The sequence below is a fragment of the Oryx dammah genome, unplaced genomic scaffold, assembly GCF_014754425.2.
Source record: "Oryx dammah isolate SB20612 unplaced genomic scaffold, SCBI_Odam_1.1 HiC_scaffold_26, whole genome shotgun sequence".
Lineage (NCBI taxonomy): Eukaryota > Metazoa > Chordata > Mammalia > Artiodactyla > Bovidae > Oryx > Oryx dammah.
The window spans coordinates 22,078,848-22,094,710 of record NW_024070210.1 but is presented as its reverse complement, the minus strand read 5'-3'; the positions used below and the strand labels follow the sequence as shown (position 1 = coordinate 22,094,710).

General features: G+C 45.1%; 1 protein-coding gene across 2 annotated transcripts in view; it reads right to left on the bottom strand.

The window, feature by feature from the left end:
- Positions 1-2,157: 2,157 nt before the first annotated feature.
- Positions 2,158-15,863, bottom strand: part of DCAF5 (DDB1 and CUL4 associated factor 5) — a 95,277-nt gene continuing 81,571 nt past the window's right edge. For both annotated transcript variants that reach the window (XM_040226213.1, XM_040226214.1), the window contains exons 8-9: positions 12,774-12,901; positions 2,158-7,104 (exon numbers count right to left, since the gene is read on the bottom strand). In XM_040226213.1, coding sequence (XP_040082147.1) covers positions 5,335-7,104; positions 12,774-12,901 — 1,898 coding nt within the window. In that variant the 3' untranslated portion in view covers positions 2,158-5,334. The remainder of the gene's footprint in view (positions 7,105-12,773; positions 12,902-15,863) is intronic.

Genomic DNA, 15,863 nt, shown 5'->3' with positions numbered 1-15,863 from the left:
TGAAACTGCCCACCCTGGCCAGGCACCACAGTAACCATTTGCACGTGATCTTACAACAGGAGGTCCTGGGGAGGAGCACAGAACCAACCAGCTACTACCAACCAGAATTCAGGAAAAGGTCGAAAGCAGAAGCCAGGTGTCCTGCCACCTCCCACAATCCTTCTCGCTGGCATCCATCTTGGCTGAGCAATGCATGGAGTACCAGGAATGACCCTGACTCAGAGTGGTTGGCCAGAGAAAACCCAGAAGTTAAATCCCATCACAATAAAAATGGAAACTGCAAGCCACATGCCTGAGCAGTCTTCCTAGGTACCCTTACCTTCCTGCTCTCCACCCAGGTGCCCATTTTCCCAGTAAAGTTTCTTGCTTTGTCAGCACATGTCTCCTCAGACAATTAATTTCTGAGTGTTAGACAAGAGCCCACTCTTGGGCCCTACAAGGGCCCCCCAACTTCCTGCAACAATATGGAAAGAACGACATTTTAGAGTTGAGAGGGACCTCAACTGTACAGTTCCCAAGAATCTGAGTGACCTTCCCAAGGCTCATGAAGCTGCTCCATTGAAGAATCAATTCAGAATCCACTTCGTTATTTCAATGCTATTTCTATCTTGCTCACAGGTCTCTCTTATGAGGAAGAGAAAACAGACATTAGCTTCAATAATTTAAGGTGGGGTCTTGGAGAGACTAGAAATGTTAAAAAACACTTGACTCTGAAAGAAAAAATAAGTTTAAGAAGTGGTAAGGGGAAGCCCCAAATAGTGTCATGGACCATAGTTCTATGACTAGTCCAACAGGCAGACGTTACCCTCTGAAAGCCTATGCCAGTCACCACCAACTAACTGCATACTCATCTGTTTTGGGTACCTGTTTCAGTGTGCTGGTTCTCAGGATTATTTTTTCTTGGAACGTATGCATTCTACCAAAGTGAATTTCTCCCAAACCAATCCTTCACTTTTATTGACTTCCATTATAAATTTGGCAATTTTCAAGAATTTTGATGACCCAGTGTTTGACGCTGATCTGTGGCATGTTCAACGCTAGTTCTGTGGATCTGGAAAGCAGTGCGAAGGCACCTAGCGTTTCACTCCTTCTACTGCAGCCTTCCTATTCTTCCCTTCAAACATCTTCCATGTTAGCTTCCCTGGACCACAAGAACATCTCTTATGGCTATGAAGATCTGGGTTAGCACCCAGGTAACTTTCTGTTGTATTGCCTTTCTCCAGCCTTGGTGGAGGTACTGACAGTCAGATACAGGGAGACTTGAAAGCTAGCATTCTATATTTCAGCTGGAATATTCCATTAGCTCATGGCTTTGGGCTCCAGAAAGGAGTCATCTCCCAGTAATTTGAAATACTAGATACTTGATTTCCTTACAATGTGACTGTCTTGTAGATAAGCACTGTGGGTCCCTGCTGCACAGCTCAAGTAAACTCTGTTGAGTTAGCAGGACTGACCAACTCTTCCTGCTGTCCTTGGCCATGTCAGCGCTGGCCCAGTGAAGTTTATCTTTGCCTTTCAGCCTTCTTCCTGAGAAGCATCTTACCACCTTTTTACTAAGAGTGAAAGGCAATTAGGGTACAGATGGCTTAGATTTTCTTTTCATATACATTTTTCTTCTGCTGCATGTGGGAAGCACTGTACTTTGAAGAAATTCAAAATTATTCCTAAGACACTTAATGTTATTTTTACTCCAGCATGAGTGCTCAAGGACAAATGAGCACTTAGACGGAAACATCCTGCCTGAGAGAACCACACAGCTTGTCCAAAGCCCTTATCCTGATGCTGTGGGCAAGTTCGGACTCACCGAGCTGTACTTCACCTTTGTATTTCAATTGCTGGCATGTTGCCTTGCTTAGGTCATAAGGGACGGATAGTCTTCCTTTGGCAGTATAGATTTTCCTCACAAGAATTTTGGTTAGCAAGAACTTTTCAATTAACTGAAGGAGGCAGCTTTATAGGCAGGAGATATATGATGGGTTGGGTTTATTTTTAATTTCTGTTAAAAGTTTACCATGCATGTCTGGGACAGGGCAGGAAAAGCAACTTGATATTTGGAAACATCAGAAAACATAATTCTTTGGAGGCTGTTTTCAATGTCACTTTGCTGCATCTTTCCCTCAATTCTAACAAAAGGGTCAATTCCAGGATTTCAGTATCCTGAGTTCATAAAGCCTGGGAAAAGAGATCAAGTAGATACTTCCTCCAACTCTAAATTTTGTGGTCCTAATGTGACCTTTGTCCCAATACCTAGAAATGACCTTGACCACTGGCATCGAGGCAGTGTACCACAGCTTTTCTTCTAGTGTTCAGGGTAGCTTTGAATCAATTTTCCAACTAGGAAAGAATTGAAACAGGAAAGGAATAAAGGAGGAGGGGTGTCTAAGCAACCAAGTCTTCCCTGGAAGAGAAGAGGAAGCCATGAGAAGTGAGTAATAGGTTTATTTGCATATACACAAGAGAAGAGCTAGCGTTGCTGGGAGAGAGGCAGGGCTTGTGAGGAGATAAGGCTTCAGCAGAGGAAGGCACCTTGACAAACAAGGACTCCGGGCTCAGTAAACCAAGCACAGTTGCAACCTTCTTTTGCCCCAAGCCCACTACTCATTTAACTCATTTACCTGTTGTCAGAGAGACATGGGAATTACTTACAAAACCAGGTGGTAAATAAAGTGGAGGGAACCAATTTTATAAATCTGGACCAGCCACTTAAAACCTTTATGTACAGGATCCAGAAAAAACCCATAAGAGGCACCTTTGAATAGTTCAAACCTAATCAAGTGCCATCTGCCCTGTTAGTAAAATAGCTATCACTATCCCCAGAAGACTCTGGGGATTAAATGTCTCTCCAAAGTTGAGGCCTCAATCCTACAAGTTTAGGCAAAGGGACTCTAGAAGTGGAAGTTCCTGCCAGGTTTGAAAGACCATGATCACAGACAGGAGATCTCTGGGGATCAGAGTGGAATGGCCACAGAGACACACACTTCTCAGCCTGCTTCTGTGGCTACGCTGTGGGGCTGAGCTCCTGGCAAGCAGAATCTGGGGTGTCTCCCAAGGATGGAAGGCATCCTTGCTAAAAACATCTTTTCTTGGATTCTAAAGTTGAACTAGAATGAACTTTGACCTCTCTTCTAAGTATCCAAATGAGATAAAGGCTCTTAACATGAAAAGATCAAGTTCTGCATTTGGGAACAGCAACTACCCAGTGGCTAGTTCTCAAGGGAGCTTCATCTACTTCTTTTTCTCCAGGAAGACATGTGGATTGTCCTCAGAGAAGTCAGAAGTGGCCAGGTACTGACTAGATGCAGTAATATAAAACAAAAAGATTGGACATGCTGACTAGGAAGGGGAAGAGAAACACACACTGAGTGATTATATCCTTTTTTTTTTTGTATATAAAGGATTAAAAAATTCCAATTTAATAATAAATTTTGGAAAAGCAAATGTAAAATGACTTGGGCTTATAAAACCAGAATTTACAATTATCTGTGAATAGTCAAAGACAAATCATAGAACCGTTCTGATTACAGGTTAAAGTAATTCTACTGGTTACAGAATCACTGACCCACTCCCCGGTGAGATTACAGTTGTTCAGTTGCAAGCATCTCCACCGCTACTCACACTCCTTTGTCTCCTCCTCCTCAGACAGTGTTTTCACACCCAAGTCACAGCACACACACCAGGCACGTCTTTCTTTTCACAAAGCTTAGCAAGATGATCCCTCCTTCTGGCTTAGATCAACAACCTTCCTTTATAAATAACCCCCCTTCCCCTGGTCACTAAATTCGTCCACATCTTCATCCTCCACAGGCTCCCTCCCCTTGGTCCCAGTTCCAGTAGGACATGTTCATCCCTAAAAAGAATGCTGGATTCGTGAGGCCACACCAGTCACAAGCTAGGACCTCTCTAGGCCAGTGGCGCTGGGCTCCTAGTTGTCCAGCATCTTTGTGCTCAAGAAAGCTGTAGTGTTCTCTCTCCGTCATTTCTTCCCAGCATTCTCCTGCCCTTTCATGACATCCATGCCAACAAGCTGTCTGTCATTCTAGGTTTCCCTGTCTTGTACAAGCCTTCATTAATAACCAAGTGACTGTAACTACCACGGCAATGCTGAAAAGATCCTTGTCTTTTCTTCTCTCAATCTTTATCTACCTTCATGAACAGAGTCTCCTCTAGAAGCCAGTGACTCCTCTGTCCACTCTCTCTGCATCCTGAGGGACCTACTCAATAAGAATCTGTCACTCTGAGATGCCCACTCTGCAAGATCAAGTCACAACACCACAGCCTCTGTGGACTGCAGGTTGGAGGGAAGATGCCAGGCCCACCAATTCTGATCGATCATTTCGGGTTAAATTAAATGAACGCAGTACCACACTCTGCTCTTCCCTACACTTCTTCATTAACACACCTGTAACATCCACTTTAGTAGTCTGAGCACAAAGCTCTCGAGAGCTGTCTTTCCCCTTCTTTCCACAGGCCGAGATGCCACAATGTGGGGCCAAGGAAGTGCCTGCTGGCCTTCTGAGTGCCTCTCAGAAACTAGCACCTAACTTGTTAAAGTGTTACCCACAACTAGTTATATTTTACGGCCCCCCTACAGTATGGTGTTGCACCACTGCTCAATTTGCAACCAGTGAACTTTACCAGGGATCTATGTCCTCTCGAATCTGGTCTTGACTGCTAACCTCTCATTAGCATGAAAAACGCTCCCCTTTTAGTACACCTACTTTAATGCTCAACGAAGAAGTGCCACTGAGAAAACATGGAAGATTTCTTTAAGAAAGGAACCATGCTTTCCTTTCCAGCACAGCCAGTGGGCTGAAGGCCTGTTTCCACTCTCGTCTCCATTCTTTCAGTGTAAATCCACTACTCACTGGCAACACAGTCTGATTTAGCAGGCACTCATCATTAAAACCAGACAGCTATGGCATATAAACGAGGTTGAGATGCCAAAAAACACAGATCCATAGAGCCTTTCTGATGGAGAATGGAAAGAAAAGTCTGAGACAGTGAGCTCACGCGTGCCAGTGTACACACACATGAGAACAAGTCAAACACCTCAACAGGATTTACTGTAACAGAATCTGCACAGGTACACTATCCTCAAGTCTTACTAGAAAGGACTCACTTGCATTTTTTCCCTTTCTTAACGCAGCACGACCAATGGCCAGCTAAACATCAGACCCATTGTTGAATAGAAGGGAGCAGCATCAGACACAAAATTCCAGGCCCTGGTTTTACGTGCCTTTAATACTATTTTTCCTTTCCTCTGTGTTCACTAAACAGGATTTAAAATTTTTGTAAAGCTACTTTTCATAGCTTTTTGTTTTCCCTTTGTATTTATCATGTTTTTAATTTCTTCTCTGAGGAGGAATTCTCCGAATCTGGGTCTTCCAATTCGATTCGGTGCCTCTTGAGGCCACTATGGCCGTGAACAGCTCTGCTGCTGTCTGTGTCTGGGGGGTCAGTGGGGTCCTCTCTCGTTCCAGCACTGGGGGACTCACAGGCGATTTCAGACCCACAACAGTCTTTGTGTAGGAGTATCCCTGTCAGGGACAAGTTATCGTGGTCAGTGTCCACAATTCCTGGGGAAGAGCAGGCCAGTGCCTCCAGCTCCCCGAAGTTCTGCCCATTGTTGTGGGGGTGCAGGGGGCGGGGGTGCAAGCGTCCATTGTTGTGGTTGGCACAGATGGTTTCGAGGCTCCTCTCCTCACTGTCATCAGACTGGGTCCTGAGACAGTTGCCAGACCCGCTGCTCAGAGTGGAACCAGACGCCTTGGGGACAGGAGGGGAGGGTGGCTCCTCAGCACGGCTGCTCAGGGCCTTGCTTAGGGCCTTTCCATTGAGCTTCTTGGTTTCAAAAGTGTGTTCTACAGTGCCACCATTGTTGGAGTCCTGAGAAGCATCCTCGGGGGCCTCTGCCCAAGGGTGGCCACTGGGCTCCGGGCCTGGGCCATTGTTGGGGCTTACGGCAGAAGTCCCCTCTTTAAAAGCGTCCTTGCTGCGGCCTTCCGGCAGCAGGTCCTGGGTCCTCTGGGCCACAGCCGTGTTTAGACAGGCTTCCTTGCTGGAAGAAGGGGCTGGGTTGTCCTTGTGGCTGGTTCCCGCCCTCCCTTCATCGGCCTCACCAGACACGAGAGAGCTCTCTCCATCTTTGTTGTTTGAATAGGAGATGTAGGAGTAGCGGAGCCACTTGTAAGCTTTATAAATCTTCCGCTCAACGGACTCTATGTCGGAAGTTGGCGATGCTCGGCTTGGCTGAATCTCCAGAGTGGACGCGCTCCGCTCAGGGGAGGAGGTTGGGGAGGAAGAGAGGTCATCTACTTTGATCTGGGGGTAATCGTAGTTGTCTTCGCCAATGTAGGTGTCGGTGGGCTTGGGCGGGGCGCCGGGCCTCTCTTCTCGAGGCGTCTTCTGCCGGCGCCGCATGGCGTTCCGCTGCCGGGTGGATGTACGCCGTTCGTTCAGCTCCTCCTCGTCCTCGGAGCTGCCGGAGCTGCTGGAGCTGCTGGACTCATCTTCGGGGCTGGGAGACCGAGGCCGGGGAAAGAGGTCTGTGTCCAGTTCCACCTCACAGGCATTCTCTTCAGAGTCAGACTCGTTGGAAAGGGCCAGGAGACGTTTGTCCTGGTAGCGCCGCAGGGCAGACAGGCGCTGCTGGCGAGACGTGGCATCCTCACACGAGGGCAGCGGCGGGGTGGATGCCACCACGTTTGTGGCAGTGACCCGCAGCGGGCCCAGGTGGAAGGCGCTGTCGGCAGACTCATCCACTGTGGGCGGAGGGGAGAGGGGCAGCGAGGCCGAGGACTCGGAGTCGGTGTAGCCCGAGCGCTCGCTGACCCCCGCGTGCAGCTGGAGGATGGTGCTCTCGCTGAGGTCACTGTCCGAGTCAGAGCTCCAGCCCTCGATCTCGCGACGCACCAGGGAGTCAAAGAAGGCCATCATCCGGGGGTCTTCCTGCACAGACTGGTTGGCGTAGTCGTGAGACAGACCACTCCCACTGTTCAGCACAAGGCTGATGTACTCTTCGTGGGTATAGAGACAGCGAGAATCATCCTCAATCCGACCGTCCAGATCTCCGGTACATCCTGGCTGCTTGTATGGGCTCCAGATCTGCACAGAAGGTGAAAACAAAACCAAGGAAGCCTGATTGCAATGTATTCTAAAGCTGCTGGCCATTAAGAGCTTCCCCAGACTCTCCCTGTCATTTAGCCTGGACTTGCTAACCAACTTTAGGCCCAGGATAAACACATACCATGACTCCCACTGACCCCCCTCCCCTTTAGCTTCCTCTACCAGTAGCCTGGAAATCACAATAACCCCCTACATAATCTCTGAGGACAGAGGATGACTTGAAGATTGGCCAGTGTGTTCAAAACTCTCAGAAGATTGGAGAGGTACCACTTTTCCAAAGTGAAAACAGACCCAGCAGTCAGTCCTCTGCAACAGTTAATATTTCAGCCTATAACTACTTCTCCCCAAATGCAACATTTCTATTTTTAACTAATGGGAATTGCTTACTGGAGCTTGGTAAGAATAGCCAACTGCCTACACTGCAGTTCCCTCTTGGACATGCAGGCATCAGTTACCCAGGAAACTGGGTTCTCTTAACCAGGGAGCTGCTGGCTTGCTCCCCAACTTTTCTGTTAGCTCTTGGAATAGGCAGGACTCACCCTCCAAGCCCACAGACCCATCTCTTAATACCCCTCCACTTCACAGTCAGACCTAGGCGCTCATAGCCAAAAAGTGGCAGAACTAGGATTCAGACTAAAGTCTGTCTGAATGCAGAAGCCCAGCTTTATGAGCTGAATTAAGTTATGCAAAAGTGGAGTTCAAGGTAATTAAGCTGTCACTGCAGATGAGAACGATTAGCTTCACCTGACTCTGCCAGACTGGTCCTGAGCAGCACAGAGGAGCTCGGGTATATCAGCTGGTAGTTATGGCAACTCAGATGAAATTCCAGGTGATTTTCTTGCCTTAACAGGCTCCTGTCTATCTTTAGCTGGCACCCAACCCAGAAAGTAGTGGCTTTTCGTTCCCTATCCTCTATCAAGACAATGGCTTTGCTTCCCCAAAGTTATCCAAGGACAAATTCGCCTTCCTGTGAGAATGCTCCTGAGGCCCGCTCCCTCCCAGGAGGCAGCATCTCTCAGGAGGATCCCCAGTTCAAGAGGGGCTGAAGAAACCTTCTAGGCTAGGTCTCTTCACCAATTCCCAATTCAGATTCATTCCTCCTTCAACTTTGTCCTCTGCCCACAACTCCTCAAGTGTCCTCCCACCCTCAGCTTCACAATCTCACCCAGGGGAGCGTTAAGGCAGTGATTCTCAAACTTTGGTGTGAACGTGAATTACCTGAAGAATAATTAAAACGCTGACTCCTGAGCCCCACCCTCAGAGATTCTGATTCAGTAAGTCATAGGGAGGTTACCAGGGCTCTGCACTTTTAATAAGCACTCGAGGAGTGAGAAAGTGGAGGGACCAACTTTTAAGAAACACTGGAATATATTAATAGCATAAAATAAGTTGCAAAAAATAAAGGCTTTGACTGAAGCGATTCTCAAATTCTTTGTGAGACCCAATGTTTGGGAAACATTTAGATCTGGTCTTTAGCAACAGGCTCAAGCTATAAATGACTATCTTTGCAAAGAGATGTCTCTGGGAATAAAAGTTTGGTGGCTTAGGAAAAAAACTGAAAGGTTCAACAAGCAAAGCCCTTAGGATGCTTTGGAGTCATAGTCTATACACTGGGCTAAATCTCATTCCCCCAGTTAAAAATGGAAAATGTTACTAACCATGTTATATAATATGAAGATAAATCCTTATGTACTTCCCAGAAACTCAGAATTTAACAAAAGAACAAAACATTCATGGTGAGATGCTTGCTGGCCCAACTATCCAACAAGCCTGGGTTTTAGTCTACTACCCAGCCCCCTACATCTTCACTTCAGGAATGAAAATCATAATACTGAAAGTTGGCATTTATATGCGCTCTGGAATGTATTAAGCTGAGGTAGACTTTCATTCCTGAAGCCTGGAGTAATGGAACAAAATGCTGGATCAGAAGGCAAGAGGCTTGAGTGTGGGTTCCCACACAGCTCTAGTTTGCTCAGCTCCCCATCTACACAGTGAAATTAGACAGGTCTCATGCAACCCGAAGATTCAGAGCAAAACAAAAGATCCATCCCAGACGGCCAGGCTCCAGTCCTCAAGGGCCCTATAGCACAGAGCTGTGGGAGAGGCAGAACAGGTAGGAACCTGAGCCTCCTCACTCACATGGCCCAGAGCAAACGGCTTCACCCTTGAAGCCTCTTTCCTCAGCTGTAGACATGAGAAGGATGAAATGATGTAACATATACCAAAGTAGCAATAACTGTAGGGCTTCCTCCTTTATTTGGCAAACGAATACCTCAACTGGAGGTTTGAGACTTATCCTCAAACAGACTTTTGAACACCAGAGGCACTGACCATCCCAATTATGTTAGTCCTCATCCTTGAAACATCAATTTCAAACATCTGTGAAATTATTCTTTTTAATATTCAAAGTCAACAACTCAGAAGTGAAGCAATGAAAGCACAGCTTCCTGTTGCATGTGAACTGTGGCTAGATATCCCTCCTCATGGGACAAGGTTCATGAGAGAAGGAGGAGGGATGTGCAGCTTTCTCTTGAAGCCCAGTGACAGTGACAAGTTTAGCTCAAGAGACTACTGAGCAAACAGATGCAGTTCAATTCTCATTCAAAAATCATTGAAATGGAACACAATTTCAGTAACAAGTGTTCTGACCCACACAGGTGACTGTGACATGCTTGATGTAGCATCTCTAAACCCTCTTCTCTCTCTGCACTATTATACTAAATTCAGACATCTGGCCACCTACCATGAAAAACGATACAGACAGAGACTTATGTTGCTATTCAGGGGTGCTTCACACTCTCTAATCTGGATTCCAAGACTCCCTGGGCCCAGCTGTGGCCTACACATTCCAAGCCTTACATCCGAGCCCTCCCCTTTCTGTGCTCTTCACTCTGGCCAAATGATCATTTCCTAAACAGGCCCTATGCTTTGCTGCTTGTGAGCACTGACTCATGAGTGTACTACCTGGAGTGCAGTAGGTGATCAATAAATATTTATTGATTCAGTAAAATAACAAAATATCCAATCCCTCTCTTTAAAATGGCCCTCCCATCTTATTCCTTTCTTTTCTTTTGCAGACTTTTTTCTTCAAAATCTAGCTCAAGTATTACTTGAGATAGTTCAAGTGTACTGAGATTACCCCAGATTGGGGGGGGGGAAATCTCTGCCTCCCCACACAGCAATGTTTCTATCTCTTATGTACTTTGCATTTTTCATTACTTTTATTTCTTTTTTCTCCTATTGGGTCATCAATTCCTATGGGGATCTGCATTACCTATCTTTGCATTCCTCAGAGGGCCTATCGCAAATCACACACAGTAGGTATGGTTCACAAATACTGGGTGAATAGACAAATACTGGTCTTTGAGGAAAAAGAAAAAGCCAGCAATTGTTCATCTTTCTCTCTCTTATGTTTAACTACAAAATAACCCCATTTTTTGCTAAGTGTGGGCATTCAAGAGAATATAAGATCTGTTGTGGGTGAGAAGAGGCTGGTTCTGACTCCTTTCCTTCAGGCTAGTAAGGCATCAGTAAAGGACAAGTCAGGGAGAAGGTGGACCAAACAGAGTCAGGTGGAGACAGAGGCTGGCTGGATTAAAGTATGGTGGAATGATGTTCTTTGAGCCACTGACTCTCAGGGAAAACACAAGAAAGAGATTTTTTTTAAAGATTTTTTTTTTTAAAGCAGTGGACCATTTTTAAAGTCTTTATTGAATTTGTTACAGCACTGCTTCTGTTTCATATTTGAGTGTTTTGGCCATGAGGCAAGTGGGATTGTAGTTCCCCGACCAGGCATCAGACCAGCCCTCTCTGCATTGGAAGGCAAAATCTTAACCACTGGACTGCCAGATAAATACCTGAAAGTGACTTTTATTAAAACAGAAACTGTCAGGCACAGGTAACCTGTAAGGCACTCCTGTGTGTCATTCACTTGACAGATGGGAGACAGACTCGAAGAGCTGCCCAAGCGTACTAACTGTTACTGACTTAAGGTTTCCAGTGGCTAAACATGCCTCCTGGTGGGGCAGGGTTCAGACCCCACTGGAACCTGGAAGCAATGAGTTCTACAGTTTAGTCTGAATATTTTCACAGAGAAAATATTCTCTCCTTTAAGAACTTGGCTAGTCTCCAACCTCTGACCTCTTGGGTAAGGATTCCAACTGACTAAACAACGACCGGGGAGACTTAGCACAGAAGCATCCTAGGGTGTCAGCCAAGCAGGAATCTCTCTTCTAAAGGAGATGCTCAAGCAGAGTTCCCTGATAAAGAGAATGATGTCAACAGAACTATGGAGGACATGCTACTATACTAACCTGTGAGTCACACCCTAAAAGAAAAGGGAAAGCAATATGCAAGGGACAGGACGGTTCAGTGATCACCCAAGTGAAGGACTGCTGAGCTGAACAAATACAGCAGGAGCACCAGGCCACTGCTGCCTTCCCACTAGCATGGGAAGGGTGGCTAGACATTGACAAGAACAAAGAACAGGGCCCTGTGCTAGCCTTACCACTACTAGCTATAATTAACCCCAAACAGTAAATTTATAATTTACATCTCAACCTCTGCAAAAAGAAAAAGTCAATAAAAACAATCTAAGTCTAGGTCTAGCCCTGTTTATTTATGGGTAAATAAATGTATGCAATCATGAAAGTCAGTCCTGATCAACAATAAAACCTAAATGAAGGGAGTTGGAATAACGACAAATAAAAATACTGACCCACACTCCAACATTACATTTCTGATAGTTTCCTCTGCCTCAGACGTTAAGTTGGATAGTTTTTTTAAAGAGAGCAAAAGAAAATGAAAACTATCCATTTATTACAAATCAATCTTCACATTTCCCCTGAAATCTCCCTCAAGTTTTCAATTGTTATTTTGGGGGGAAGTGAGGAGTTTTATGTTTTGCTGGGGGAAAGAGGGAGGAGATATCATCTATCCTTACTTAAAAGTCAGGTCATCACAGGGTCCTCAGGAATTCATCATTTGCCCTGAGCCCTCATTTTCTCAGCTGTGGAGAAGGGTTACTAGCAGTTCACTGGAATGTGAGTGATGGGCAGTGGGCCATCCTTCCATGGACACAGGCCAGGCTGGCTCTCTCATTTACAAGCTCTAAAAATATCCCTTGGCAGGGTTACGTTCATTCAGTCAATGTGCAGTTGATGCAAGTGTTCATCCTCAATTACAACCACATGAAGTGGTTTTTGATATGTCCTGAGACAAGTTAGCTATGGTTCTGGAAGTCACTTGTTGTATCTGTGCCATATGAGGACAGCAATTAATGCCAAGTGCACACCCAGTAACTGAGGAGATGGTAGCTTCTTTATCTGAGATGGGGTTTGGAAAGCAGAATTCATCAGATTCCAGATCAAACACCATTGGAAATGGAGCAGCATACAGGTAGTATTTGGTTTCAAAGCCTCGTGACTAATTGTTAAGAAAAGAGTCCCTTCTGAAAGGAGGTTTAAAAACCACTCTCTTGATTATAACATCAATTTTCCCATATTTTGTAATATGTCAAAATAATTGAGAATTCTGATAGACCTTTAGTATGTTTATAGCTATGACGTGCTACATACATTGTTTTGTTTTTCTCCATTTATGAACTTTCAGTGATTTCTCTCAAAGGACAAAAGGGGAATGTGCCTCACCTTGATAATCTTTTCTACACCAGAAGAGCAGATCATGTAGGTGTGGGGGTTAAATCGGACCTGGTTAACAATAGACCGATGCCCTTTCAGCACCATGAAGGCTCCGTTGACCACCCTACCAATGCCACCTGGGAAGACAGAAGGAAACAAAAATCAAATGATGAAACAGATGGAAGTAAACAGGCTCCAGTAATGGCAAACAAACAGCTCTGAACCAGAGTCGAAATTTTTTACTAACTGTATCACCAGCAGAATGCCTAATCTTACAGATAAAGTTGCTATGGAAAGAAGGAAGATGAACTATCTCTCAGCATATGTGCTCTTGCCCAGAGCCTTTATTTAGCCTTTAAGCATTGCCCACACCCACCCACTGCAAAGGCGTTGTCAATGAAGCCACAGCCACTTAAAACACTTCTCAAGTTTTTGATCCCTAGGACAGAATCCCAGTGTTACCTTAGAAAAGGCCAGTCATAAGCAAAATGAGACTGATCTGCTTGGGAACAGTCAGGCAGCTAAGCCAGGGACATGCAGAACCAGAAGCATATAATTACTTAAGTGTACCCAAAACATCACTGATCCAGTTGCCCTCAATTTCTATGATGAAAGTAGCAAACAAAACATACAAAAACCTCTGGGAAAATAGTGGAGAAAATCCTTTCTTCACTCTGACAGGGAGAACTAAGGATAAAGCAAGGAGATACGGGTCACTTTCACAATAAGCAGAGTCCAAGTATGGAAAATTACACAGGGTGGGCCTTGAAGACATCATGTATGGAGACCACAGACAGAAAGCAGTATCTTACAGACCATCCTATAGGCTTTCTTTTTCAACGATGAGAAAAGTACCAGAGGCCTAGAACTTATAACGCAGATGAACATGTCATCATTTATGAACTTGGGATAATCTTAAAGGTTCAACTTCATTGGTAAGGGCATCACACTCCCACAGGACACATGCACCCAAGTCGTCACTTTTAAGCAGCCATCAACAGCTCAGTACACACAGGCTGACATGAGACACAGACAAATGAATGCTCATCTATTTAAGCAGGGAGAGCCTTCGCAGATCCTGCCAGGAGCATGGCATCGCTGGGGCACAAAGTGCCATTAGCACCACCTCGGTCCACGTGCTCCACTCCAGGGCCAACTTCTCTCAGTTCAAACATTCATGTCAAACACTTCTCATCTTACTATCTGCAGGGAAAATGGCTAGAACAATATCCCTCTTCCAGGGATAATCTGGTTCTGCAGAAGGTGTCTTCTGCTTTTGGCCTCCTGACACAACTCCTCTTTCACCTCTCCTGCCTCATGAGAGAGATTCCTCTCTACTGACATGTACATAACATATCTTTTTTTTTTTTTTTTACAACAGCAAGAGGTTGGAGATTGCACTGATTTGCTTCTGAGTGGTGTCAACTTGGCTAGCACCAGGTGCTTACTCTACTTGCTGAGTGACAAAAATGTCCTTTCCCTAAATTTTGCCCCATGTCTGACATTATTAATATACGAATAACCCAGGATGGACAATACACTTATAGCTATTCGTATTTCAGCCCAACATCATCACGTTTGCTAATAAACCATAAAAGAGGAGAAAGTAACTAGGACATAGGTATGTTTTTATGGAGACAAAAGAGTCAGGAAAGGTTTAAGCACCCAGGTAGGCTGCCATGATGGGAACACCTAGGCATCCTGAGTGCACCAGGTTCCTAAGGTAGAGAGGGAGGAGGGGAAGGTAACCTGAGCCTAGTCAAAACAAAAAGAAACTTGAGAGAACTAAGAGGGATCCATGGGAATCTAAAACAGTTGTCTTAATACACCCCCCAAAGAGTTCCTTTGGGTCTGTTTCTTTTCTATAAATGGTTGATTCAACAAGCAGCAATCTGGCTCATGGATCTCTTCTCAATCCTACGTTTCAACAGCCCACTCCTATCCATACCTCCATTGGGGTGGTCACTAGCAAAAAAACTTATGCTTGAACCTAGTACCAATATCGTTGAATTCTTCTGCTTGTAAGAAAAGGAATTTAAGTGACTCAGAGAATTTCAGTGACTTCTTCCAACTAGCTTGGCAGAGCCAGAATTTGAACCAGAGTCTCTTTGGTTTTAATGCCTAATATCCTTTCCATTGTATAAGTGGCCTTTAAGAGATGAAAAGGTTTGAATAGGGATAGAGTCAGAAGGTCATAACCAATTTCTAAATCCTTCTGGCAGTCATCATGTAAGTTGGTTTTCATTTTAAGTCCTGAATTTAACAGGGGGTGGGATGCTTCCTGGGTGGTGCTAGATGTAAACAATCCACCTGCCAATGTAGGAGACACAACAGAGGCGGGTTCGATCCCTAGGTTGGGAAAATTCCCTGGAGGAGAAAACGGCAACACGTTCATGTATTCTTGCCTGGAAAGTCCCATGGATCAGAGGAGCCTGATGGGCTGCAGTCCACTGGGCTGCAAAGAGTTGGACATGACTGAGCAACTGAGCACACGCAGAAGGGGTTAAGGAGAAGATTCTGTCCAATGGTATCCCAAGTGCAAGGTCTATAGTATCAGCACAGGACATTTCATCCCACTGCCAACACCAAATAGTCTATGAAGTAGAACTGGATCTCGTGCACACCGAGAACCTGGAGTGCAACGCCTGAACTAAAGCAGGCACTTGCTGTAATGAAAGCCGGTAGCCACTGCTGAATGGACAGTGTTTCCGGAGAGGGCAGTTCTACAGTAAGCACCACTAAAGGAGGACTTTGGTGAGATGGAAGGTCTCGTCTTAAAGAAATAGCTACCATACGACCAAGGTTTATTAACTAAACCAATCTTTCTGTCAAAGATGACTTAGAATACAAAAATACTAACTTTCAGATCTAAAGAATAATTGAAGGGTATCAGTGCTTGAAAAATTCAGACCACAAAAAATCTGTTTCTACTGCTCTTTCACATGCTGTGACCTCATTTGGTTTCTCTTCTTGGCAGTAATTTTAATACAAGATACTTTCCCCTTCCTACCCAAGAAACCTGAAAAAAAGGAGGAAGTCAATAAAGCCAAGAGACTGAAAGTGAAACAGGTACAGAAAGAATTACTGCTGCCATCTGTA